The sequence below is a fragment of the Nipponia nippon genome, unplaced genomic scaffold (assembly GCF_047370975.1).
Source record: "Nipponia nippon isolate SJK-2023a ecotype South Korea unplaced genomic scaffold, ASM4737097v1 scaffold_7, whole genome shotgun sequence".
Taxonomy (NCBI): domain Eukaryota; kingdom Metazoa; phylum Chordata; class Aves; order Pelecaniformes; family Threskiornithidae; genus Nipponia; species Nipponia nippon.
In genome coordinates this window covers 39,341,166-39,367,690 of record NW_028262391.1, presented here as the reverse complement: position 1 = coordinate 39,367,690, position 26,525 = coordinate 39,341,166, and the positions used below count along the sequence as shown (strand labels likewise).

At 37.7% G+C, this 26,525-nt stretch overlaps 1 protein-coding gene across 2 annotated transcripts in view; it reads right to left on the bottom strand.

Moving 5' to 3' along the window:
* Positions 1 to 4,703: 4,703 nt before the first annotated feature.
* The window catches only part of ITFG1 (integrin alpha FG-GAP repeat containing 1), an 86,082-nt gene continuing 64,260 nt past the window's right edge, over positions 4,704 to 26,525 (bottom strand). For both annotated transcript variants that reach the window (XM_087738402.1, XM_087738401.1), the window contains exons 15-18: positions 13,009 to 13,133; positions 12,062 to 12,144; positions 10,275 to 10,392; positions 4,704 to 6,915 (exon numbers count right to left, since the gene is read on the bottom strand). In XM_087738402.1, coding sequence (XP_087594528.1) covers positions 6,856 to 6,915; positions 10,275 to 10,392; positions 12,062 to 12,144; positions 13,009 to 13,133 — 386 coding nt within the window. In that variant the 3' untranslated portion in view covers positions 4,704 to 6,855. The remainder of the gene's footprint in view (positions 6,916 to 10,274; positions 10,393 to 12,061; positions 12,145 to 13,008; positions 13,134 to 26,525) is intronic.

Below are 26,525 nucleotides of genomic sequence, written 5' to 3'. Positions count from 1 at the left end.
CGTCTGCCGGGATTTTCCCCTCTGCGGAGAGGGGCCCGGCGCTGCCGGCCGCCAGCAGCGCGGCCCCCGCGTCCGCGGCGACCAGGGCGGAGCGTGTGGCCCCGCTCCAGGACTCGGTGGCTCGGGTGAACGTGGATCCCGGCTGCCCGCCTTTGTTTGGGCTCTGAGTTGCGTCCCGGTGGGGTGAAAGGGAGCCGATCCTCCCCTTCGTCTTCTATTCCTCCCCTTCTCCCCCTCACTGGTGGCAGAGAGCCCGTGCGGCTCCAGCCGTGCGGCGTGCCCGGCTGCCTGCCTGCCTGCCTGCAGTGTGCTGCCTGCAGCTCAGGCGCCGGGAAGAGCCCATCACGCGCTATTGTGCGGCTGTTGTCTGACAAGAGTGACAGCTAAAATGGAGCTATTACTTTACAAGAAGTTAATAAAAAGGCGCACTTAGGCTGCTGCCTGCCCTGGCTCCCATCCCTCTGGTTATCCATCACATCGGGTTAGCCTGGGAGGGGAGGTGTTACTCAGCGAACGGGCCCGAGGTGGCGATGTCGGGGGCAGGGATGACCGTAACCCCCGGGAGAAGGGCTTTCCGCCGGGGCGGGCGGGCGGGAGAGCCCGCGGCCAGCAGACCCCGCCGCGGGGGCACGCCGAGGCGGCCGCGGCTCCGCGACCTCCGGGGCCCCTCCGCGCTGGCGGCAGAGGGGTGTAACGGCGAGAGCCGCTGCTGTTCGGCCGGCCGGGAGCATGGCCGCGAAAGGCTGCCGTGCCGATAGGCTACGTGTGAAATTACAGCAACACATGTAAGCCCATTAGAGATTTTTTCAAATCTCCCATAGGCAACACGGGTTGAAGTATCTCAGGGTGTTTCATATAGGATATCCTTTCCCTAGAATTGCCGATTAGGCGAGGCTGAGAGCTTTTGCTCAGGATCCCGGGGTACCGGAACGAGGAGATAGATGCTCGGATGCGTGCGCGGAGCGCGCTGCAAAGCTTGGCGCAGCGGGCGGGAGCGGTCCGAGCCCCCGGCCCGTCCAGCGCGGGGGCGGCGGTGCCGGGCGCGGCCACCGCGGCTCCCGCGCCCCAGAGCAGCCTCCAGCCCCGCTCGCAGGGTGCAGCGGGTCGCGTTCTCCGCTTAGCTCGGGTCTTCTCCCCATCGCGGGGTGATGCAAGCCTGAACCTGCGGGTACCCCACGCGGAACTCCGCTGTCGGAGCTCCGGCGGTTTATGGAAGCAATTTGGAACCCACTTGACAGACCCACTAGATTTTGCAAACTGTGAATTAGATGCCTAATCGCAACTTGCAATTCTGCCTGCTGAAGGAGTAGGGCCGCTCGCTACGGTCTCAAACGTGATTGTGAAAGGTGAAGCTCTGATTTCCTTGTGGTTTGGTGCTATGTCTTTGAATGTTAAATTCTTTCTACAGTGTTCAAAGGTCAGCATATCCTGTTAGAAAAGGTCATTCTCTTGCTTCAGATTATCAGTTAAACATTTCAGGCTGTTCAGGTCAATATGATTGTCAGTTACGGCGAGTTAAGCAAGGGGGGACCGAAGAGCAGTTGGCCGAAGCCAGCGCGGAGCCCTGCGGGGCTTCGGGTGCAGGAGGTGGCTCCCGTCCCTCCCTGCTCAGCCACGGGGCGCAGGGGAGACCCGGCAAGACCTTATTGTAAAGTTCCTGAGGTTTCCTGGGTATTAAAGATCCATTTCAGCGTTCTAAGAAGCTTGATGAAGTATTAAGCTTGATGCTCTGGCAAAATCCCAAGTTACATAATTATATTATTCCGCTTACTTGAATTGTCCTTTCAATTTCGAATAGAGATGATACTGTCCTTCTCAAAGGGTAGTTTTCCCATGAATTGTTAAATAGCTGCTGCATTCCAGCAGAAGATAAAGCAATTTCTCTCTGTTCACCTCTTAACCATGTTTTTATAGTGGTGTGATGAAATGTTAAATTCTATAGTGAAAACTCCTGTATTAAGAGGAGTCCTCATTAGGTGGATCTACTTTGCATTTTTTTCTTTACTGACAAAGATGTTTACTGTAGTAACTCAAGAAAATATCTAAGAGACTAGTTTCTACTGTATCTGTGCATCATCCACATTTTTTTAATCATCTCTGCAAGTACATAAGCACAAAATTAAAATCTGACCATGCTGTTGTGCAGATTGTTAGGAGACGGGGGTTGGGTTTTGTTTTTTTTTTTTTTTGGAATGCACAGTGTAGCTGATGGCAAAATTTGGCTCGGATATTTTTATTACTTGTGATGATGTAAGAAATGAGAGAACTAGCCTGATTCTCAGATCTTATGCTGAATTTGCATTCGAGAAAACTATTTGTGGTCAATTGTCTCACACCAAAGAAACAGAAAAACCTAGTAATACCTTGTGCTCAATACAAGTTAGTTGGTAGTAATTGCGAAGACCCAATCTGCTACAGTCCATTTAACTGAGAAGTTGAAGTTCTGGCTTGGCCATTGGAAGGTTGAAGAGAGCTATTACACAGCAGGGCTGCGCCAAGCTGTCAGCGTGGGGGATGCAGGTAGTAGCATCAACTTGTAGATTTGGGGCATATTCTGCCATCGTTCACTGCTGCTTTCAGAGAAGTTTCTCACATGGGCATCCCTGTCGCTTTGTCTTGCTGGCCTTCTTGTTATAGGTGGTGCTATTTTATAGTAAACTAGTGACAGGTCTGAAGAAACATTCATTTCCCATTTTCTGAGCCTGCAGAGTGCTTGTTTCCAGGGAAGAAAATGCTGTGCCACTAGGTCAAGCCGGCAGTAAGCTTGAGTTAATTAAACTTGAGTCTGGGAGTTAAGAAAGGTTGAAGACAGCTTTTGGACAGCCAGTTGTGTATTCTGCTGCTCTGTTGAGTCATCGTGATTATTTTTGAATGGGAGTAGTGCACGGAAGGCAATGGGACTGCTCATTTTGATGCAGGTAAATACCTGCATGAACAGTTAAAGAATGAGTCAGTGACAACAGGTGCTCTGATGCAAGAAAAAGCTTACATTTCCATTATTAGAACTGGGTTTGCCTCCTCCCAACAGTTCTTCCTTAAAACTTCCTTTGGTTTGCTGTTCTGCTATTAGTTTTAATATTACCTAAAGTATTTGTGGCTCTTGAGTAGCAGATTGTACATCACAAATAGCCTTAGACCAGCAGTTTCTTACTACGTTTGAGGCTATTTAGATATTGTTTCTGAAAGAGGTTGCAAAAATATAGATGTCAACAGTGAACAACTAGGAAAGGAAGTTAAAAGAATCATTTCAACTGTTCTGGTACCTGGGTTTGTCAATAGGATTTAGGTGCATTTGATAAATCTTAATTATATACAGTTTCTAGTTAGAAAATGATAGAAGGTGCAAGTGCCTCTTAGTGTGGTAACGTAACATGTCATCATACATAAATATGTATAATTGGCTTTGTTATTTACTACTGAGTTAAGAACACTGCAGACTTTCAAATAGTCATGAAGAATACTCATAGTCTTCAGAAAGCTTATTGTGCGCTTTTCTATTTGCTACGCAATATAATAAGATCTGAGGATTAGAATATACCTACAAACTTTTCTGGCTTAAGTCAGGAAATTCAGGAATATCAAAATAAGGTTAGTATATATTTTACAATTTTTATGGATTGTATCATAGATGGGATCCCATTTTTTGTTGAAGACAGGAATTAATTATAAAAATAGTGCTGTGTGGTTGATTATTTTTGAAGTGACAGCTGAGGCCGACATTACTAGTGCCTCAACAAAAAGATCTTGTCACCAAAACGGAAAAAAAAAAGATTGGATAATAGGGGTACTGAAACAGCATAGCAATATTTCAGATTCAATATCTCTATTGCTCTTGATTTCTTGACATACTTCTCAGTCTTTGATCAAAAGATTTGCCCATCCCTTTAGAATGTGTTTGAATTGCAGATGTTTTTGTGAAATCACTCGTCTTAATACTATTGTATTTGCAAAGTTTGAGATTATTTGAAGCATAATTTTATTTTCTGGATTTTTAAAAATAATTCTTTTGGTTATTAATACCATCAAAATTGTCATGGTTAATGCTTTTACATTGTTTTAACAAAACTACGCTCTGATGATTATAATATAGTAGAAACGTACGGATTGACTTCTCCTGCTCTATTTGGGTGTCATTTATTTGAAAGTAGTTATAAAAGTCCTGAATTGATTTGGTGTATTTATAGTGATGACTTTTCAATTAATTGTAGCAAATGGTTTCAATAAAGCTGCCTGTTAAGAAAGAGGGCCTCATCATAGGAGGACTATCATACTATATAGAATATGCCTATTAATCTGCAGCAGAAAAGTTGGTTCTTTTGTTGGGGGATTATAGTGCATTAATGATAAATCTGGTAGGAAGATTCAGTCTTAAAGCTTCTCATAGAAAATGAGAACAAAGAAAGATGGTATTTCAACAGCCATCTGTCAGTTGGCATGTCAACAGTATTTTTATATAGGTGAGATTTCACACTGAAGAAGCCTTCCAATAGCATTTCTCACCAGGGCTGTGTTATGGTGGATGGATTTTGAAAATTTATGTAGTTAGAACTCTCACTTCTCAGTTACTGTGACAATCACCTGGAACTACACTTTCTAATTGATACTGCTTTCTTGAACTTAGTGGTAGAAGGCTAATAACCTTGCCCAAACATATTTTTGATGCTTATAGAATGGAAAGCCAAAGTACAACATGAAACCTTAGACAAGAGGTTTAACAATATTTAATGCCTTAATTCAAAATAGTATGCATATACTGTTGTGAGCCAAGCTATGAGTCGTTAAAACCTTTATTATAAGAAAGCTATTGAAGCACCAATAACGTATTGTATACAAAGTGATGCAATGATGCACTACCAAGCATGCAAAATACCTTAAAGCAAAAGATACTGAGTTCATTGTTTTGTTAACTTGACAACAGCTTAAGTGTCAGCATGAGGTTATTTCATTCCTAATTGTTTTTCCAAAAAACAAAAGGAGGCTAATCTATGTTTATTATATTGTGATAGGGGGCTACAGACAACTTTGCTGCTACAGCGGCATTATGCGTTTAGCCTTATTCTCCAACCATCTGAAAAGGACAGGAAAATATGTTGAATTGTGCTTCCTCTTAATTATGAAATCCGTTATTACTTTTTCTCTCAGGAGCAAATTCTATCAATGGGGTTTAAAAAGTCCAATAGAATTAAGTATTTATCTAAAATATCTTACCTTTTCATGCCATTCTAAGAGAAATATTAAAGGTGTGCATCAAGTAAATAAGCTATCCTGAACAGTAACAGTAATGTAATATGAAAGTCTCCTTTGTTGCAATCTGATCAATTCATATTAGAAATAGCTAGTAAAACTTCACAGCTGAGTAGACCGCTTATCAGTACTTTTCTGATTTTTGGCTTGGTGCTGCTGCATGAATGGGTCACTGTTCAGCACTGCCATGGTAACAAACTGTTTGACTGTGATTCAGGGTGGACATCATCAGTTCAGCTTCGTACACGCTCTCTCTTTTCTGTTCTTGTATTGACAAGCAAAGGTAGTGTTACAGGACAGCAGGTTACAGGACAAGCGGCAGACCGGAGGAGATACCTACTGCAGAGGTGATTGCCTGTAAGGCCAACACTTTGTTGAGAAAGTGCGTTTCTAGTTTATCAAACGGTATTTATTAGGAATGCAAGTTGACAGATTTAAATGCACAATTAATCGTGTAAACTCATATCACTAAGGAATAACTATTAAACAAAAGCATGATTATTTTTAGAGACTCTTCCAGGATATCCAAAGTACACCAAGCAATTGTAACATTATCACCATTTTAAATAGAGAAAGTTGAGCTACTTGTCTCATGTAATTATTACAGCCTGATGAAATTTGGGCATAGTAGTGTACATAGATAACATACATTGCTTATTCCGAGTGTCCTATTATATTCTTAATTTAATCTTTATATATCTTTGTATATCTCATCCCTTAGCAATGAATTTTAGGGAGTCAATCCTCATTCTCTTTCCACTCCAAAATGATTCTTTTAACTTCTTTAAAAACAAAACCAAACAAAAAAATCCCATACCTTTCTTATAAGTAAAAAAAAAAAAAAAAGAGTTACTTTCATAATGACTTCAGGCCTTTCTAAAATAAATGATGTTATAGTTTAATTATAAAAGCAGTTTATGTAACGCTGACACGTTTTTATGATTTTAATTTTTTAATGTGTTGTCTTCTCTCTAGAACTAACACACATAAATACTGCATCTATCCCATGACGAGCTACAGAACTAGCATTAACATTGCAGGTTTCTTTTAGTTCTCCAGTTCCTAAATTCTTTAACTATTGCACATATGGATTTAAACAAAGAAAAATACAGAATACTTTCGGTTGAGCGCCATTTAGTACAATCAAAATAATTAATGATCAAGTCATCTGAGAAATTGCTCAAGCTTAATTTTCAGAAACGCGGGTTGTCTTGCAGGAATGTATAAATGCCAAGACCAATTCAAGTGGTACAAAGTATTCTGCTTGCTGAAATGCTACACTTTATTTACACAGCTTTCTTTCTATCAAATATTACTAAAGAATTTGGTGGTATGGAAACAATGGTACATGCAATTTAATCCCTTTACTAAGAAAAATAAATTTACAGTTCTGTTAAATAAAGACCAAATGCTATTATATACAGTCTGTTAACTGAAAGGCCTTGTGACACATTCAGGTCTAATTTTAACACGTTCCAAATAAATACCAAATAACACAACATTTACAAATAGCACACCAGCAGTATTTTCATGGTAATCATTTTACAAATCAGAATTTAGTATTTCAATTAAGCAAATGAGTAGCAGCTCCTTCATAAATATTAAGGCATGTCACATAGCATCAAAATGGAACCGATGAGCCTCCTGTCGCTTCTCTCTGTCATCTGCTTTCTGAAAAATAATAATAAAAAAACCACTTTGTGGGATCTAGAGCAATACATTACAGAAATGAGTTGTCAAATGTCAGAGAATGGTTCATTTTTTCCAAGTCACCCATTTGACAAAAGGCAAAAAGCTTAGTAAAAGGCCCCAATAATTAGCTTTTAAATGATGTCCGTTTGAAATAGCAATAATCTTCTCAAAATTGGCTTCTGCTGTTAATGCTTAGCTGTTTTAGTATTTATGACACATTATTTTCTATTATTTCTAATAATGCTTTTTTAAAAGGAATATTTCAAAAACAAAGAATGTTTCCTAGTATACATTTATTTAGTCTGGATTACAAATACGAGATTAAATTACTCTGGATTAACTGTAAATGTCATCTATGTTACACTTTAAAAAGAATCTCATTTTAAAAATGCTGTTAAATACAAATTTAGACAAAGATGGCAGTTCAACCAGCAATTAACAGCACCAAGTAGGCTAAAAATGTTCCATGTTTTTGTTTGTATTACGGAAGTGTGAGGTAGGATGCATTTCCCTGCTTATTTATGGCAGAACACACATTAATCTGCTGAAAAAGTAGTTTGGATGGTGCTTGGAAAAAAGCAGCATATTTAAATTGTACCTATAATCCATGTAATGTGTAAAAACATGTCCTCTCCTACAAGCCTCCTCTTGTGTTCTAAAGCAGTAATGGAGTATGGAAGTGCTTATTACAGCATTCTTGAACACATAGTGTGAACTCTTCTAGAAAACAGTGGTTTTGTCATGACAGACAGTATGTGTAAATCCTAGCATAAGAGAATTTAGCAAAACAGATTTAAATGGGTTTTAGCTTGCTTATACCTAACTTTTTTTTTTTTTTGATGAGTAAAATGAAGAAAAGCCTTTACAGTATGCTGTTGTGTGGGCATTCAGATTTGTATCTCAGTTGATAAATATACATGACAATTTTGGTAGAAATTGGTGCATGTGTTCTGCCATGAAAGTTTGTCATCTGCTTTGGCTTGAGGCCAAAGATTTCCTCATCACACAATGTTTATGTATGATAGCAACTCCATTGGATTAGCTATGGATTTTACTGCATTTTGTGGCAGCAGCAGGGCTGTCAGTGGAGTTTAAGATGTATCAGTCTGGCTTTTTGGCAGGGACTTTATCCATGTCAGTAGTATTTTGAATGTCAGAAATGGGGTGGCAAGAAGGGAGTGGCATACTCTTTCCTACATTGAAATGCTTGTCACATTGCACAAAATTTTGTACTCTCACTTAGAAAGCAATTTTCACTCCATTTCTTGTATGCTTCCTGAAAAAATTACTACTTCAAATTTGACAGTAACTGATACTCTGATGAATCCATCAAAACTTCTCTAGCAGTATTATCATCAATGTGTAGTGTTCACATGACTAGCCTCAAGACCACAAAGCAAGTTATAAAGAATCAGAATACAGGAATATCAAGGTCCTTAGCTAATGCAGCAGACTACATCGTTGTAAGATGAATAATGGTGTAAATTACTCCTCAATTTCTCTGTCATTTGATGTATCAAACCTAAAAACTAGTAACTGAGATTTAAAAGGTTTTTTGTTTTTTTGTTTGTTTGTTTTTCTAATGGATCCAAAATTTCTGCAGCATGACAGAACAACATAATATCCCTAAATCCTACAGTTATTTAAATACAATACAATACTTGGCTGGCAGACAAGTGTATAAGAACTATTGTAGACAAAGGGCTCCTACTACTACTTATCTGCAGAGGTCAAAGTACATGGTTTATTTTAACTGCCGAGTGTAACACTGCAGCTTACAGACAGATATATCCTCTGCGGGAAAAGAGATTGTAACTGCCAGTACATTTCCCCTTCCTTTCTTTGCTATAGGTACTCTAGAGTCTGTAAGAGAAAACAGCATTTAGGCAGAACAGTATTTTTATGAGAGGATTACCGAAAGAGGCAGTAAACCAAGAACCACCTTAGGAACACGGAACTTTGGAGTTTAACTCCCAGTCACGTCAGTGATGCACAATACAGCCTTGGTCAAGATTCTTGTTCTGTACCTCAACCATTTCTTCTAAAAATTGGGAAGGTAAAAATCAATAGGAGGGCATTGGAAAATTATAGGAATTAACAAATGTTTATACAGTAGCCTGAAAATACACACAATTTATCTAAATATTTGTGCCTATTTTGAGCAAGATGCAGCTGTTGGAAATGAGTTTATAATATAACCAATATACCACTTCATTCACATATACCTAATGGAGTTTAAAATGGTTCAGAAAGCACTCACTCCAGGCTGAGTGCCTCTTTGCATTACAATACATGCATTATTATATGAAGAGTTGTTTTAAACATTGACACACTAAATCTCCTTTTCTCCAGGTGGAATTATACATAGTTAATCCTGCAACTCAAAGTCCAAGTATATTTTCTGCTACTCTTGTTGCTCAGGATGTGTTGGAGACAGTTAAACCCAGCCAGCACATAGTCCTAGCTACCAGTTAGTCATGGTTTCTTGGTACAGTAGGACAAGCTAAGGACAGTCATCATAAACTTTGTATTTCTTTGCTTTGTGTGTTTTATTTAAATATGAGGCATGCGCGAAGCCTATCTAAATGTTTAACAAGGTCATTTTATTTCCACAAGCACAAAATAACAAACAGTTCTACCATGTCAAAATGTGCAGTAATTTTATTTGACAGCTAAGATTATGGTTTGGGTACGTAGTAGCATTTATTGACAATCCTGCCAGTTGGATATGATTGTGAGCTGAGCATAGTTAAGAAAAATGGGAACGCGTTTCTTTTGTGACACGAAAGGCCTCTTTCAAAATGCTTCTTCAAATCAATGGATTTCTATACGCTGCATGTATAATTCAGAGAGCAAAGCAGCCAATATGCAACGATTGACTCCCTATACAGTCTTGAATGCTAATGTCAGTGCAATCAGCAAAGACAGATACAGAAAGAGAGACGTCTTCCTTATTTTTAGATTATCAGCAGAACTCAAAATAAGCAAAACTATTTTCCAAAACAGTACTTCTTAAAACTCTGCAAAATAGAAAGCTTAGATACAAAACAAAACCATCTCATTTAGTTAGGAATAACAGCTTAATGGCAAAAGCTTATCCATGTTGCTCTTCATGCTCCTTTTTAAGTGTCTTAGAGCTTAAATAACAACAAGGCCAGTTTTTAAGCTTGCACTAAATACTGAATTAATAATAAACACCTTTTGGGAATCGATGCAGTCTGTATCAGAAATTATACTGTAGAAAACTACTCAAAAAAACCAATGTACAAGACTGTAAAGTATTAGGAAGTGTTAAATAGTATAGAAAATATAGAAAAAATCTAGTTAATTAAGCTTACCTTTTCTTGCCAGTGTAATATGCCAATTATTGCCAGGATAAAAACGCAGACACCAATTAAGGCTATAGCTGTTAGCAGCACGATGTTACTTGGGGTTAGGTACAGCTTGGCACTCCAGCTATACAAAAGAAGAAAATACAAGGAAACATTAATACCTTTCATTAGGAAGCAGAAAACAGATTTAACTTATAAAGATGAAAAGAGCCTGCTAGCGTAAGACAGGTAACAACTTGGTCTACCGAAACTAGGAGACTTAGAGACTGAAGCTTAATGGTGTTTATTTGGAAGTATATGGCTTAATGTAATTACTTCCAGGTAATGCCATGTCTCAATTCAGGTTCTGTTTAACTTTCCAGGAATGCTATGGATATCCTCAGGGACTGATTTTTTTCTCATTAGGAGATTTATCTCCTGCCCCTGCCCAGGACAAAGTAAAATGGGTAGGAAAAGCTTCCACAAAACTGCCTGGGACTTGGGGAGATGGGGAAGCAGGGTTAAATAAGCCTGTAAGATAGATTGTTTCCTCCCCATGAGAAGCTCCTGTTGGACAGGCTCATGGGGTCCAGTTGGTTGGGCGTCTCTCAGTCTGAAGTTTACCCAGGGATGACTGCAAGGGGCACACAACAGAACCAGTTGATTATGGCAGGAGAATGCTGGAGAGCAACAAAATTAAGCACTTTAAGGAGTTCTGGAAGACATCGCTCGAATGTTATGGGGTCCTCAGGCTCAGTTAACACCCTTTTTGTACTCCAGGCTTCCTATCATGCAAAAGCTGTCAGCAGGAGGCTCTATGTTGAAGCAGCACTGAGGCCTCTCAGGAAACAACATATCTATGTTAAAAAAAATTATAAATTTAAGATGCGTTTATTATGAAATCTGGTTTCTTCTGGGGATTCTATCCTCTGCTATTCTACAATGTCCATAAACTTACTTTATAGGAAAGCAAAAATGGTTTAAGGATAAGACGACAGAAGAACTTCTGCGTAACACATACCTTTAAATACCTCAAGACTATAAGTAAATTTTCTTCATCTGGCAGATGTTATTCCTGTGGTTGTTAATTAGCAACTCAAGTGGCACATCACTTCTCAACTGTTATTTGTCCTATAGTAAAATTAACCGCTGAAACTCATGTCAGAATCATTTCTGCATGATAAATGCAACTGACCTCACTAGTAGATGAAGCGGCAAAAAGCAGCTGGAATACATGACTAACGTTTTCTCTACTAGCAAAGAGAGAAACATGTTTTCTTTCTGGGATAAACATTTTAATTGCCAAATGAATTCAGCGTTCAAGCTCTTGTGTAACCAACCCATTCACCTTTGCTTAAATAAAAACATTTATACCTGTGGCAACAGCTACTGCATTCAGAAGGGCTGAACTAAAGCTTTTATATGCAACTAGACAGAAATTGCATGTTTGGTGAAACAAAAATGCTTGCTTCAATCATTACCATGCTTGCAATTTGTCAAAAAGAATGTTGGTAAATCTCGCATCTATGTTATTATTTACAGGATTTGAGCTGGTAATACATTTTGGTTGGTTGTATGAGCTGGTAATAGACTTTGATTGTTTAGGGGCACTACCTAAGTGTCTGTGTAAACACTTGAGAAGTATTCTGCCTAGTCACAGAGGCAAGTACATCTACAGAACTGACCCCCCCGCCCTGATTGTTCTTAAATTTACTTTCTATACGAGTGACTATTTTTAAACCTACACATAACGCCTAATTTAAACTCCGTATTAATGTAATTTTGTGAAGTGCAAATCAAAATGCTGAAGTTACCTCCGAGGAACGTTATGAGGATAGGGGATGACTATAAGCTGGGAGTTTGGTATGATAGCTGTCCATTCTTGTCTTCTTATGGACTGAAAGAAAACCAAAGGCTATGTCAATTCCTAACAAACCAACACATTTGAAAGAAATTCTCTGTTGAAACATATAAAAGGAGAAACAAAAAAACAGTTGCTCTTTTTTTATTTTAAATATAAGTGGTTATTCCCTTACGTTTGTATAAATCTTTTATTCTGAAAGCTCCAAAGTGCTTTTAAAAAAACCCAAAAAGGTAAAAGCAAAATAACTGTTGCTGACATGAAACACAGCATCTGCTTAAAAAGTACAAAGCAACAACATAATAGGGAAAGAAGAAAAGAACCAATTCTACAAAGGAGGCAGGCAAAGCAATTATCCAAATCAGAATTTGGCTGGTAGGCTAATTTGAATACCTCACTTTTTAAAGTAGTACCATCAGATCTTTAAAGACTGAAAACAGTCAGGACCCTACTTTTATGTTTCATCTGAAGATTAGATAATCACGGTAATCTCCACCTCCCATCATACTGATCATGGTTTTATCATTGAGGCAGAAAGGATTATGTGAGTTTACAGGCCGGCCAGACCAACCCCAGGAGAGTCTTACAGCTGAGACCATAATAACTGGACCCTCAGATCTAATCACATTTACCATATAAACAAGCACCATATACCTGTGCTAACATTTACAGACAGCTTCAGTCATCTTTTGGTCTTACTGGTAGCTTCAGAGCTTATACACCCCCCAAAAAACAGGCATGCAAGGTTCCTTTTTGCCAAACTTTTCTGTATTCAAAGTTACTTCTTTGATATTCTTGCTTCGGGGGGGGGGGAGTGCCCCTAGCAGTATTTCCATCCAAACTCTATTAGGAAAGGTAACACCACAAATATTAGCTTGACAATCTTAAATCTCAACTAACCTTTTCTCCCAAAGGACGAGGAATGCCAACATACAAATGGTCCAGGAAATTAGCACTACGTCCCAAACCCAGCACGTTGTATGGCAACTGGAGAGCAAAATGTGCTGACTGGCTAAGCTGTCCAGCTGAAACAAATTTAGAAAAGAAGCCCAAGTAAGTGTTTTTGGAAAAAACAAACAAACAAACAACAAAAAAACAGCCCCCCCCCCAATAAAAAAAAAACCCAAACCCACCAACTTTCTACATGAATACACATTTCAGAGACAGTAATAAAAATGTTTAAAAAACTTCAACCAACCACATGATTATTTAATTCTTAAAGTCTCAGTCCCCCATTTCCAAACTACTTGTAGGCACTCAGTTGGAGAACAGCCTAAATGCTTTAGATTTCTAGGTAAAATGATTCTTTTGAGCACTATTTCTATGTTAAACTGAATCTCTACTATTTATTACAAGTTGAGAGGAAATCAGCTATCCACATATATTTTGATATGAGCAGTGTCAAGTCTTTTGCCGCATTGACTTACAAGCTCAGACTCAACGTGTGAAGCTTCACTTTAATTCTTATTAGTGTTAATCAGTAACTACTGTTTTTTCTTGTGTCACAGAATTAGCCAAGTAAATTCTCCTGAACAAATTCTCAAATAATAAATTGATCTAATGACAACAGGATTACAGTGGTTGCAAGTTAGGTCCAAGTGAGAGCATGCAATTCTAAATAATTAAAGGAGAGACTGTAGGGGAAAAATAGCGTTCTTTGTTTCCTGAAAAGGCAGTAGGGAAACAGACAAGTGTTGCAGCTATCAACAGGTTCACTAACACCCCATTTCCAAAGTATACGATTATTCCATTTAAATAAAAATCTTTTAATCTTTTAATTTCTAGCAAACTGATTCAGATCCTATGTAGATTCTTTGTTCATTCTCTAGAAAGCCGCTTAGTAAGTGATCCGGTTCCACAGCAGGAATGATACCAGCACCTCATAAGCACCACAGTGAATTCAGCCCTTCACCAGATTAATAGAAATGAGTTCAAGGCATACTTGACAACCACAAGTAGGTTTGTGTGATCAATAAAACCAGTTTTTCACAAAGATATGACGTACAGTCAGTATTTTTAAGTGTCAGATTTTTCTCTGCTCTGACACCTGACAGATTATGCCTGAAATTGAAAATTAGATGTTAAGCGACAAAACATAACAGAATGTGAATTAAAGAACATGAATTCACATTTTGTAATGGATTTACAGCCAGCTCCTTTCTACCTCTCCATACTTTCTTCCAAGGCTTGATTCTGAAAGTTAGTATTTTGCTTCAGACAACTGGCTGTGGGCCATACTAGTTGCACTGCCTCTTGCACAGTTGCGGTAAATGGGGGAGGGGACACACACGACACACGACTCCCAGACAACAACCACCACAACTTCTTCGGCAAAGCCAAACATCCTTTCAAGAAAAAACAGAAACAAACTCCCATTCTTGGCTCCTGGAGCTAGCCCGGTAAGTGCAAGCATGCATTTGACACTATAAAGCAGCAGTGATCCCAGTGGGAAGTCTCTGGAAAGTGACTGTATGAGAGTATTATAAAGGCTCTTACAACAAGGGACTACCAAGATATGACACCTACTTTCAGAAGCAGCTCTTCAGCGTTTGTATCCTCTTATGGGGGACAAACTACTTCGTATGTTGGATGATGATAATTTTGAACCCCTATTCAATACAATGATTACTTCATGGTTCTGTTTTTCTGAGCCTCCCTGCCCTCTGTCAGCTTTTTAGGAAGAAGCTGGCCGTATGCTGTCAGGCATGTTTTGAAACAGGCCTGTTTAATCATGAGCTAAATATTCTGTATTATTGTAATTTTAGAGCTATGATAATTTTATTTAAAAAGGCAAGATAAAGATGTCAACTAAATACACTTCGATGAGATCTGAAAAATCATATTGATGCAGTTACCTTTTTGTTAAGCTAAAATGCTATTAGCGAAAAGAAACAATAACAGGCTTCCTAAATATTAGGCGTATTTTAGATTTACTTTTTCCCCATGCAGAACCATGTGATAAGCAAGTAGATGTGGAAATACTTAAATAGGATTTGTACTTTCAGTCCTCTGTTGTGAGGGCAAGGTGTACTGTGTACGTTGTTAGGTGAATTCCTAGGTTATGGAATCTGTGGCAGATGGCATTAGCTGAGCAGCTTTTCTCTTTAAGAATGGGGATTTTTCTAGTAAGTTGAGATAACAGCATAGGACTTGAGTTTTGAGTCTGTCCCTGCTTTGTCACTGACTTCCCTTACACGATCTTGACTAAATTGCTCAATCTCTAGGTCTCAGTTTCCAAACCTAAAATTTTAGTAATTCTCAAGTTAGAGTAAGGACATAATATCTGAAAGCACTCGTTACCAATATAAAAGTAGCAAGGAACAAAGGTAGGTTTATTAAATTTTACTTAGTTGTAAAAACAAAGTATGTATAATTCGATCATGCTAGAACATAATAAAGAATTTTCTTTAAAAATTTGCCTCACTAATGCTGAATTCTGAAGGACGTTTCCCAAAAGAACAAGGTGCTGCTGTAATATTTAACAATGAAAAGCTTTTAGAATGACTTTTGAGTGAAATATTTAGGATTATGAGGAGACTGCAACAGAGATCTTCCTTTTTTCTTTCATCATACAAATGAAATGAATGTCAACTAAATTAAAGGAAATAAAAGAAAATGTCATACACAGTGTGCAGTCAGCCTTAAAGAGGTTAGAGTGTCAGATACTGCAGCCAGAATTCTTAAAAGCATTGAATAATTTCATGGCTACTAACACTGGTTCTTACGCCTACTAAGATAAGGATAATGAAGTCTTATGCTTCAGGATGTAAATAGATCATTTGGCAAAGGTCAGAAAGGAATGTTTTCTTCTACATAGCAGGCAGAAAATGCGCACATACCTTTTTTTATTTGCCTTTAAAATTGGGAGATATTAGCTAAGCAGGACTTGGGATGATAGCATATCAAAAGTTCTCGTTTACTTTAAAGCTGACTACAAATATGACATCTTCGAGACTATTTCTTGCTTTACTCCACCTACATCTATCATAAATTCTGTAAGAGTTTGATGGTTACTCAAATGTTCCACTTAGAATTGCAAACAAGTAATTAAGAATGACAAGTGTTCATCTGAGAAACATAAAAACCTTGAATAAAGATTAAAAATAAAAAGAGAAACTCAGTACTATTAGCAGTTTATTGTAATTTCTGAAGTTCTCAGTCACTGGTAATTAATTTACTTATGAAAATATTTCAAAATTTAATTTAAATAGCAACTCTAGCTATTTGCTCTGTTGTAAAACTATCGTGAACAGCTTTCTACTTGTTCCAAGAAGATCTGAAAATATCATTCCACCTTCAAGCAGGAAGGTGGGATGTATTTCTTAGACTAAGATTGTTCTTTAAGCTTTTGGAAGTCTGTGCAAGCAAGATGGAGAAAGTGGCTGTTGCTTCACAGTTTGTTTTGCTTCATCAGTAGAACTGCTACTATGAACAAGAATTAAAACCCCTTCTCCTGTTCATGCTGTACATTATTACTTTTTAATACTACTTTAAAGACTATTCAACACTATGTCTTTTGCCTTATGCTTCTTGTTTCAAACCAGTTATTTGGAAACACCCAGATATCATGGGCTATGGTATTGGTGTAGGTGTTGGTGTTCAGATTTTTGTTTTAAATCATAAGTCACTAAGTTTATTGCTTCAAAAACCTTGGGCAGAGTAAAAAACCTCAACATCTTAAGACATGGTCTTCAGTGGTTTCAGCCTGTCAGAGACCAAATTTTTAAGAAATAGCTAACGACGTTGGGTAGCCAAACCTTACAAAATTTTGCAGAGTTTGATATTCGGAAATCATTCTGAACATCTCTGAAGTCTGGCATATAAAATTTGAAGCAATACATATCATTAACCTTTTGAAAGTCTTGTCTGAAAAACAGAATGATGTGTCATCTGTAACACGTACAGTACTTCTTCTCTTATATCTGAATTAAGGCATTTCCTTTCTGTTTCCATTATGCTGCTGTAAACTTGCTGAAAGCTTAAGAGTAGAGCAACATGCCCTGGGTTAAACTGCAATGTCCTTAACAGCTTATTTCAGGGTGACTGCACCTAAGCAGCATAAGTGCTTAAATGAAGCCAATTTAACTTTATGAAGGGAAGGTGATTGCATTTACATGTAGAAGCAATGCTTTGTATTGTTTCTTTAAACAGAACTGATAATGTGTGATACTAAATTTATGAACAGTCTAGTTGAACCTACATAAATCGATTCACAATACTGATGTTCAGCCAGTTTAAATAAACTTATTTTGTGGAATGACAGAGCAGAACATAGAAGATCACTACACACAGCTGTGTGTAGAGTAATGGAAACTCCGATTTCAAACCTGTGGTCTCCTGAAGCGCCATTCTTTTAATTTTTTTTTTACCACACTTTTCTTGACAAAATATCATTTGCATTTAAGTAGTCCATTAAAGCCACTCAGATTAATTCAAAACACAGTAATAATATTTAGGCTTTCGAAAGTCCCGCAAATTCAATATATTAGAGAACTGAATAGCTAAATGTATTTTCATAAATAAAAATGTTATGTCGTTATTTCTTCCAGTTGCTGTATTTTCCTCTAATTTGCAAAATTATGCATTTATCAGAAGCTTTAACACATTCACCAAAATAGTAACTGAAGATACTTGTGAAGTGTGAATCAACTTGTCAAAAAAAACCCCAAATCAAACAGAGTTAGAAAATATAACAAGGAGTTGCTTTGTTGTAGACATACATTCTTTGTACCTGTTGACAATGTAGGCAGATTTTCTGGTAAAAAACCAGTTCATTGTGTAAAACATAGTATCTGAGTTGTAGTCTCTAGTCTCAGACTTGGATCTAAATTCTTCTGTACCATCATCCACCTTAATATTGAGGTCAACACATGAATGACTGCTTTCTTGTAGATTAGATACACATACACATCCTAGAAAAACTGAAAGTTATTCCAAAAAACTTCTGCAGAAGTTGCAGAAATTGCTGCACAGCTGTGAACAACATGCATGCAACAGCTGGAATAAGACAAAGCCAGTTCAAGAGTCAGGTAAAATTTCACAGTGAACGTGTGTCACTTAAGCTGCATAGCTGAAGCACTACAGTGATATTTACATTACAGCGATTATCAGTATTGTGCTACATTGCACACCAAAGTGTTTCCCCATCTTTTGAAGCTGGAAGCTCCTTATTTTATTTGAAAATATGCCAGAACCACTTACTGCAAAAGGAAGGGAAAATATAACTGATAATAATGAAAGACTTGTGCAATATGCATAAGAATTTACAAAGCAGCTTTTAGGAAAAAAAAAAAACCCAAACCAAAACAAAAAACCAACAACTCCACTTTTTCGAAAGTTGGAGAATTTGATTTCCTTGGCTTTAGTTGAAAGATTTACTTCAGTTCTCTTATTACTGCCTTTAGAATTGTAGGCTGGAAGAAAAATGTAGTGGAGAAAGAGCTCTTTCTACTTAAAATTATGCAATGGCAAGTTCAGCTTTCTAAGGGCTGAGGACGTCTCCCTCTTCTGACATAGCTGTTTGCCTCTCCATTAGTCCACACAATAGGAAATTCTAGATTAATGCAGTACGTAACTTCGCTTCTCAGCTTTTTCTGCAATACCTTTTTCTGGAGTTCCAGAAATAACTGGGGAAAGTGGATTGAAAGCGCACACTTGCAACTTTCATACCTATTACTTGCAGCATTGCTAACACCTGTGATACTTCTGAAAGCCCAAACCCCAAATCTGATGCACTTATATGAGAATATGTTTTCATTAATAACAACTTTACACCATGAAATTATAGAAGTAAAACTAGAAACTCTTTAAAAACTCTTTAAAAAAACCCAAACAACCAATAAAATTATCATCTTGCTGATATTCCAACCCTCTGTGCAGGGGAAAGTTGTCTTATTTGTAATGCCTAAATATTTGGAGTTTGGTAATATTGCATGCAACATTACAAGTTCATGTAAGTTTTCTAAACAAGAGAGAGTTATATAGAAAAACATACTAGCAGGGTATCCCCACCTATAGCAGCCAGAAAATCCCTCTTAACAGAATCTAGCTATTCAATTATTAAATAATTCCAGCTTGTTCCATGAATATACTCGTCTTTCTATATAGTGGAATTCTACATACTGAATCCTGCCATGTCAAGTGGCTACTGAAATTAAGCTTATTTTGGTTTTGTCTGGTACATATTGCAATGTTTATGTTTAAATGCATTACTATAATAGCTGCTAGACATTTGCATTCACCTCACAATCCAATTTAGTTAAACAGCATGAGAACTCAATGTAGCAACAGGGAAGAGTAAGCAGATTTCAAAAAACCAGAAGGGCACGACTTAACAGCATGTGAAAGGTCATTCTGCCATGGAAGGTTTAAAACAAAACAAAGCAAAACCAGCAAAATGAAAGAACTCTGAAGTGAGAATTGCAAAGGCTATCAGTCCATACAGCTACAGTCATACAGTTGCTTAAACAAATTATGACTTGATCCATACGAGCAATTCAATGACTCTATTCATGTGATAATATTATGCCTACGTATGGATATTGAACCATTTATTGTTCTGTTGTTCCTGGCCCACAGGATTAATATTTTTGGTAGACACAAACTGCAACTATGACCCTATTTATTTCAAACTAAGTCTATTGGCATATTTTTACGTTAAGAGAGAAAATTAAGATGTTTGTAGCACAGGCTGAAACACAGAAGACATTCCATTTAAGTGGAAGTGAAAACATGAACGAATGCATCAACCCAAAGCTCCAGCCAGGTTGGGCCTGGCTTGCACAAATCACAAGGCTTCATCTGGTACACACAAGACACGTGGTACATCAAAAAAAGAGATAAAAAATATTTTGGGTATGCCATACACTGCAGAGAGTAACAGGCCACCCCCCCCCACAGGTGTCCTTGTCACAAAAACGGCAAGAGGGAGCTGTGAGCGGTTTTGCCACAGCTGCCTGACTTGTCAACGCATGACGCAGTCAGGCGGTACTGCTGCGGTTATGGCAAGGCATAGCTACCAGTCTTATCCTTCTACCTGCCCGTCTGCGGACAGGCAGAATTCAAGGCCAGGAATGGAGAGAAAGAGAAGGTGTCTGAGGGTTCAGATGTTACACAGAAGAGGGAAAAAAGCAAGCAGGAAGACAGAAAAACTGGGTTGTGGTGCAAGGGGAAGGGCTATCAGAAGGAAAAACTGGGTGAGAAGATGCTGATGGTTAAAGGCAGCCTGATGTTCATAGTACGAAGTCTCTACAGGACCACCCAGTCATTTGACTTGTTTAGCCCTTGACCAGGCAACATTGCAATAACAAATTTCAAATGCCTGTCTTGTGCTGGTGCTACAATACGAAACCATCCTTGTGCAGTTTCTGAAAACCTTTCACTACATTAACAGCTGCTCCATATTAAATTTAAAGTATCTGATCTTATTTATGTTGTTCTGGGTCCACAGGGACATTAGTTCTAAGAAAATCCGTTTGTGTTACTGGTAATAAAATAAATGAAACCAAAACGTATCAAGTAGGTAGCTGCCTCAAGAAAACACAAAGGATCATTATTGGGACCCACTTCAGCTTGCAAAAATGACACGCCTGCATTTTAGCCAAGATCAGCACTGTTAACAAATAGAGCCGTACAGATGTAATCTGCAGAAATCTAACTGGCATCAGTCATTAAGCGAAATTCTATTCAAAATGGAAGAGATCTAGTAGGGCTACTATTTAAGGATCAACAATGACTTTTTTAGGATGCTGAAGTTTAAAAAAAAAAAAAACAACAAAAAACCAAAAAAAAACCAACAAAACCAACACAACAAAAACCACAACAAAGCCCAGCAGCTTGCATTTGGTTAGCTTTACTAAATTAATCTTATTTATGTATCCTCCCCCCACCCCAAGAACAGCTTTGATTTACTCTGTGTGCTCAACTTTAGATATTATACCCTAGGTGTTACACTCTAGTTTATGCTATGCATTGTTGCTTATAGGATTCAGCTGAAAAACACCGTGTCAGAATAATACTAGAAATTTCTTAGAAGCCAATAAAAGCCTGGAAATGCAGATGTAGAGCTGAAAATCCAGGCTGACACTCATACTTACTGTGGGGTCGCGTTAAAAATAACAACTCCAAAAGAAATGGGGAGTAGAGAAGGCAGATCGCAGGAAACGGATCAGAAAGCATGACTTAAATTTGAGTTTGCGTACTTCTCCCAGATTTACACTTGGACCTGATCTGATCTCAAGCATAAAATTCCTTAAATATGTGAAGAAGCTGTTGCAACTGAATTTCCTTCTCAGAAAAGGAAGGTCTGTGGAGATATTAACCGCAGATGTAAGACCCAGTACTTCTCAATTCTAATGCTCATTTTGGCAATTGCTATTCCTTGTAGCTAATTTAATAGTATTTCTTGTTGTAAGATTACAAGCGAATTGAGCAATGCGAAAGTAAAAGCACAGAATATGCGCTAATTATTATTCTGCTATCTTTTAACAACATACTGGAATGTTAATAGGAGAGAGAATAATTCTAACAATGTTCTAAAAAAACTCTCGTAATTATGCAAATTTCCTGTAGTTAAGGCTTGGCAGATCAAAGAACCTTAAAATGAATTAGATAAGGACAGCCATATGTGCCTTTTTATTTTACTCTTTGCATGAATACTGCATACGTGAAAGATGCCATAATTCAGAATGAAAGACCTGCAGAATTAGGAAGATCAGAAGCAGAAAGGTGGACATTTCTTTGAGTACTGTATGATTTACCTTAGCCCAGGGCTGGAAGGATAACTTAAGGTGACTGGATAGCTTGGTTTCAGTGCTCCAGCCAATAACTGTTCCCCTGCTAAGGCCACCAGTAAGGACAACAGATAGCACTGGGGGAGGGAGGGAAGGAATGGTGAGCATTGTTTTCATTAGAAAAAGAACTATGCTGTTACTCACATTACTTCTTGGGAAAGAGATGAATTATTTTAAAAATATGATTACAAACTATCAGATTATCTCATTATTGCTTTCATATAATTAAAAGCTTCAGATATGGATTGTTCCATGATATTATATAAGGAATGCAAATAAGTTGATGAAAATTAGTTTTAAAATAGTATATTGATGCCATACTTTTTAAAGCTTACTGTGGAAAAGATGTTTTGTAGGTTTATACATGGCACAAAAATGCCATGTGGGTTTGGTATTGCCCACCAGTACACATATATAGAAGTGCTGATTGAGATAGTTCTTGATAGTCAAACAGAATACGATTCTGATGTAACAGACTATTTTTCAAGATAATAACCTGTAGGCCAGTAATTCTAGTTAGAACGTTTACTGAACTTTGTGAGTAGGACTTGTAAAAGAAGAAAGTTTAGCTACAAACTTAATATAACAGCTTCAGAAAACGTGACTTTGAAAAGTTCTTGCAGGACTTATACAGACTCAAAAAAAGAAATCTATTAACATATTACAGTTAAGAAACTGATCAAAGAAGTATTATAGAATTCCCTGTAGCAATACTGCTAGGGTCATAAATGCACTTGGAATTCATTACTGTTATTTCATAATGCCAAAACAGAAAAGGAAATTCATCATGACTGGACTCTGTTAGGTTTTCATTATCGTAAATATGGTAGCAGTGAAGATGAATGGTACTATAGCATTATTAAATCATATTTGATAGCTGTTTCTTAGAGTAAATTGTAAAAACATTGCATTTCTAAAAGCACTGCCCCCCCCCCCCCCCCCGCCAAAAAAACCTCACAAACAACCAAGCTCACCAAACCCTAAAGGAAATGTTTAAGAAAAATGTATTTGTTTTTGTTCTTGGAAGAGAAAACCAGAAAAAAAATTAAGAAAATGATACATGAAATAGGTCCAAATTTTAAGCTAGCTTTATTCCTCATAGATATAAGGAATTTGTAAGCTATGTGCATTTTTCCATGACACAGAGGTCTGTAGTTGGAAGAACATCTTTATTTTGCCACTGGGTTATTTTATAAGCTTGCTTAAGTAGTAAGTGCCAAAGAGTCAAACATACACAACACAAACCCATCTAAACTTGTATTTCCTCAAAGTGGGGTTTAGAATCAGTTTATACTGCTGTGAATTAACCTTTTAATAGATATTCTGCACTTGAGATCCCCCAAATCCATTATTTTGTCATCTTCCGATTAAAATTACGTCAATTTATAAAAATCAAATTTATTTTAAAAAGCAGCATGTAATATATTATTCAGACACGCCAAGTTTCAGTCCCCTACAGTTACTATCTATGATATCCCAACTATAAAATATTTTAAAGAATCTAATAATATAGATTCTACTAGCTGTTAGACGTGCGTCAAGTGCATTGTATGAGTTCACTTTAAGCATCAGATTTCTAAGTCTGAGATTGTGTTAATTAAAAATAAGTAGCAAGAGTTAAAAATCTCTCTGACTACATGAACAATGAATCTAAATGAGTATAATTAGATCTAAGCAAAGGTTATGTTCTTTTTTGATTTATAGCCATTTTATAGCACTTTCCTAAAGAAGAAAAAAAGGGTCAGTTTGGTGGTTTTACTAATGTGTTTCTTTTCTTAGGCAAAACCAGTCTTTTTTGTTACTTAGGCAAACCGAGTTATTCATCAGTACTCCTGATTCTCCGATAATAAGATTGTGTGTAGGTATCTATTCACAATTCACATAGCCAAAGGAACTATGAAGCTGTGTTTTCATTAAGTTAGCTTATATTCACATGGGTGCACCAAATTTAGGCAGACCCGCATTAAGTCCCAGTGAGCCTGAAGGAATAAATACATTACACTGCTTTAAGTGTAATGTATTTAAGTGCCACCGATTTCTTCATTTAGATGCATGTTGACCCAATGAATGCACTCAACTAACTTTTAGTGGTAGGCTGGAAAGAAATTTTGTAATATAGAAATGACAGTAATTTCCAGTAACTCTGACAGCGGCTTTCAGGAAGAAGCTTTATCAATAGACCCATATTTGAAGACGACAGCCTCCAAGAGTACAGAGGGGCAGTGATCAAGTAGTTTAGTTAACAGCGTAAGGGGAGATTAGTGAACTCCAATCTTGATTACACAAATTTGTGAAAGCAAAAGAGTTTTCACTCTTTATTAAGTTATGAAGTGCATTCCAAACTCTTTATACCTTTGTTGTTTTGAAAAACAAGTACTCATATGTCTTTTAAAAAAGGAATAGGTACAACAAAATCGCTTGTATTTAACAGTGTATGTCTTACCGGTATCCTATCAGAAACTCAACTCTAAAGCCAATATGCAACATGGAAGCAAAAAGAGGACAAAACCCAAGATACCTGGTCATCAAGAAGAACAGAACAGAAAAGGCACTCCAATGTGGATTAAAGTAATATGGATAGCACAGTCACAATCTCTAGAAACCTGTCCTAAGGCAAAATGCCTTCAAAAACGGGATAGAAGCTGTGAAACTAAGGATGTCTGTATTTGTATGAATCCTGCATGTCTTTGCAAGCAGCCCTACTTCCTATATGGAACCTGCAGCATCTTTTAGCCTTATCTTCTGTTTCTCTATAAACCCTCCACAGTACACTATGCTTTTTTCTGCTATCCTCCTTTGTTACTGCTTGGGCAAGACCATTTCAGGCCATGGCCAACTGCAGCTGCATGCGTGCTGACCATATGGCCAGCCTGAGGACAAAACCAGACCAAATAACTGTTGAGCTCTAACTAAAGTCTTTCTCGTGTGGAATTTTGTCTTCTACCGAACTGCTGATTTTTCCAGAAATGGTAGAGTTTTATGAGACACGTATGCTCCAGTTAAAATTGGCTTAAGTAAACCAGTGGATTCGAAAGTTATTAGGGACCACAAATAACCAAAAAGACAGCATACTGAAGTAAAATTCCCATCCACAGGAATCTAGGCTTTTGAGGGATAAGGAGAAAGATCCTGTGTAGACCTTTACCAGTATTTTCCGATATGGTTAACAAGGTAGGCTGTACTGACTTGGCTCTGACAAAGCTTGCAAGCCTTCATGTTGGTCACTGGCAATAATGAGATATGCCAGTTGTTACCTAAGCAGAACTGGCTGCCTAAGGGCATGGGTCGGACAGTCCCACAGAGTGTAGTGTAAATAAAAATCTCTAAACTCATCATGGGGTTTTAAGTGTTTCTAACTAAATGTGTAAGCTCTTTTTAAATTTAGCTCATGAAGAAAACCTTCAGAGCGATGAAGCTGAGTGTACAACTGGCAGGACGATTAGTTTGTTAAAATGAATTTGTGCAACGATTAGAAAAAATACTCTGCATTTTCATGTTAGCATTAATTACTAGTTTGATTAAAACATAGGCTAATACTTTCAAGCTTTCAAACCCGTATTTAAGCATGTATGAATACAGAAGTGCTACAGAATATCAGGATATGTTTTTGCAGCTATCTGGTTTGTATTTCAGGACATCTTCTTTCTCTTTATTTTTTTTCTAGGGTGGAATTAACAGTCCTGAGCACAGTATTCAAGGTGAGAGCACTATCACTGATTTAGGACTTTAACGTGTCAGCATTTTTTCCACTAAATTATTGCTACTATTTAAATTAATGTTATACAGAATACAGTTTTCCCAGTGAACTACAGGAAGCTTTTTTTTAAAATTTGAGTTTAATTTGAAATAAGACTTGAATGACAGATGCAGATGACTGCCACCACTGGGAAGGCATCAGAATGGCAAAACTTAGAGATGTGCATACTCTGATCACGTTTTGTCTTGCGAGTGTGGGATTTTTTGCCTAAGCAAGCAGCGTGTCCATTATGAGATCATGGTCATAAGATTAATAGTCATAAGTTAGACTAACAGACCACTTCGTACAGTCACTCGTGTCTTCTAGGAGCCACTAGTACCTACCTAGGAAGGCAGCGTAAAACCCACGATATTCTTCTAACGTTAGGCACTGCTTGGACCATGGCCTAATGGATTATTCTTTGTTTGTCTACTTTGGTTTTGGACTCATGTAAACCGTGGCATCTGTAACATCTTGTGATTAAACCTCTAGTTAAGCTACAAGTTGCATGAAACACTGCTTCTTTCCATTTATTTTGACCCTGTTACCTAATGATTCTTTGTAGTTCGCGCATTACATGAAAGGATGCGGCCATTCCCTCTCCCTCTTCCTCATGCTACTCATGATTTTACAGATGTCTGTTAGCCTGCCAGATGTAGTGAACAACTCCAGAAAATTACATCCTGTGTTTACTGAATACTATGTTAATCCTTTTTCATGTGGCTACGAGATTCTCTTTAGGTATTTCAAGGCCACTGTTGTTTCTTAATACGTAATTACTAAGGAACTGGTAGAAAACGTAAATCATTAGAAGCTTATGCTGTTTCACAAGCTGATGATATTGTACTCAAGGATTTTTCAGATCAGGTGAGATACAGCCAACTGTTCAA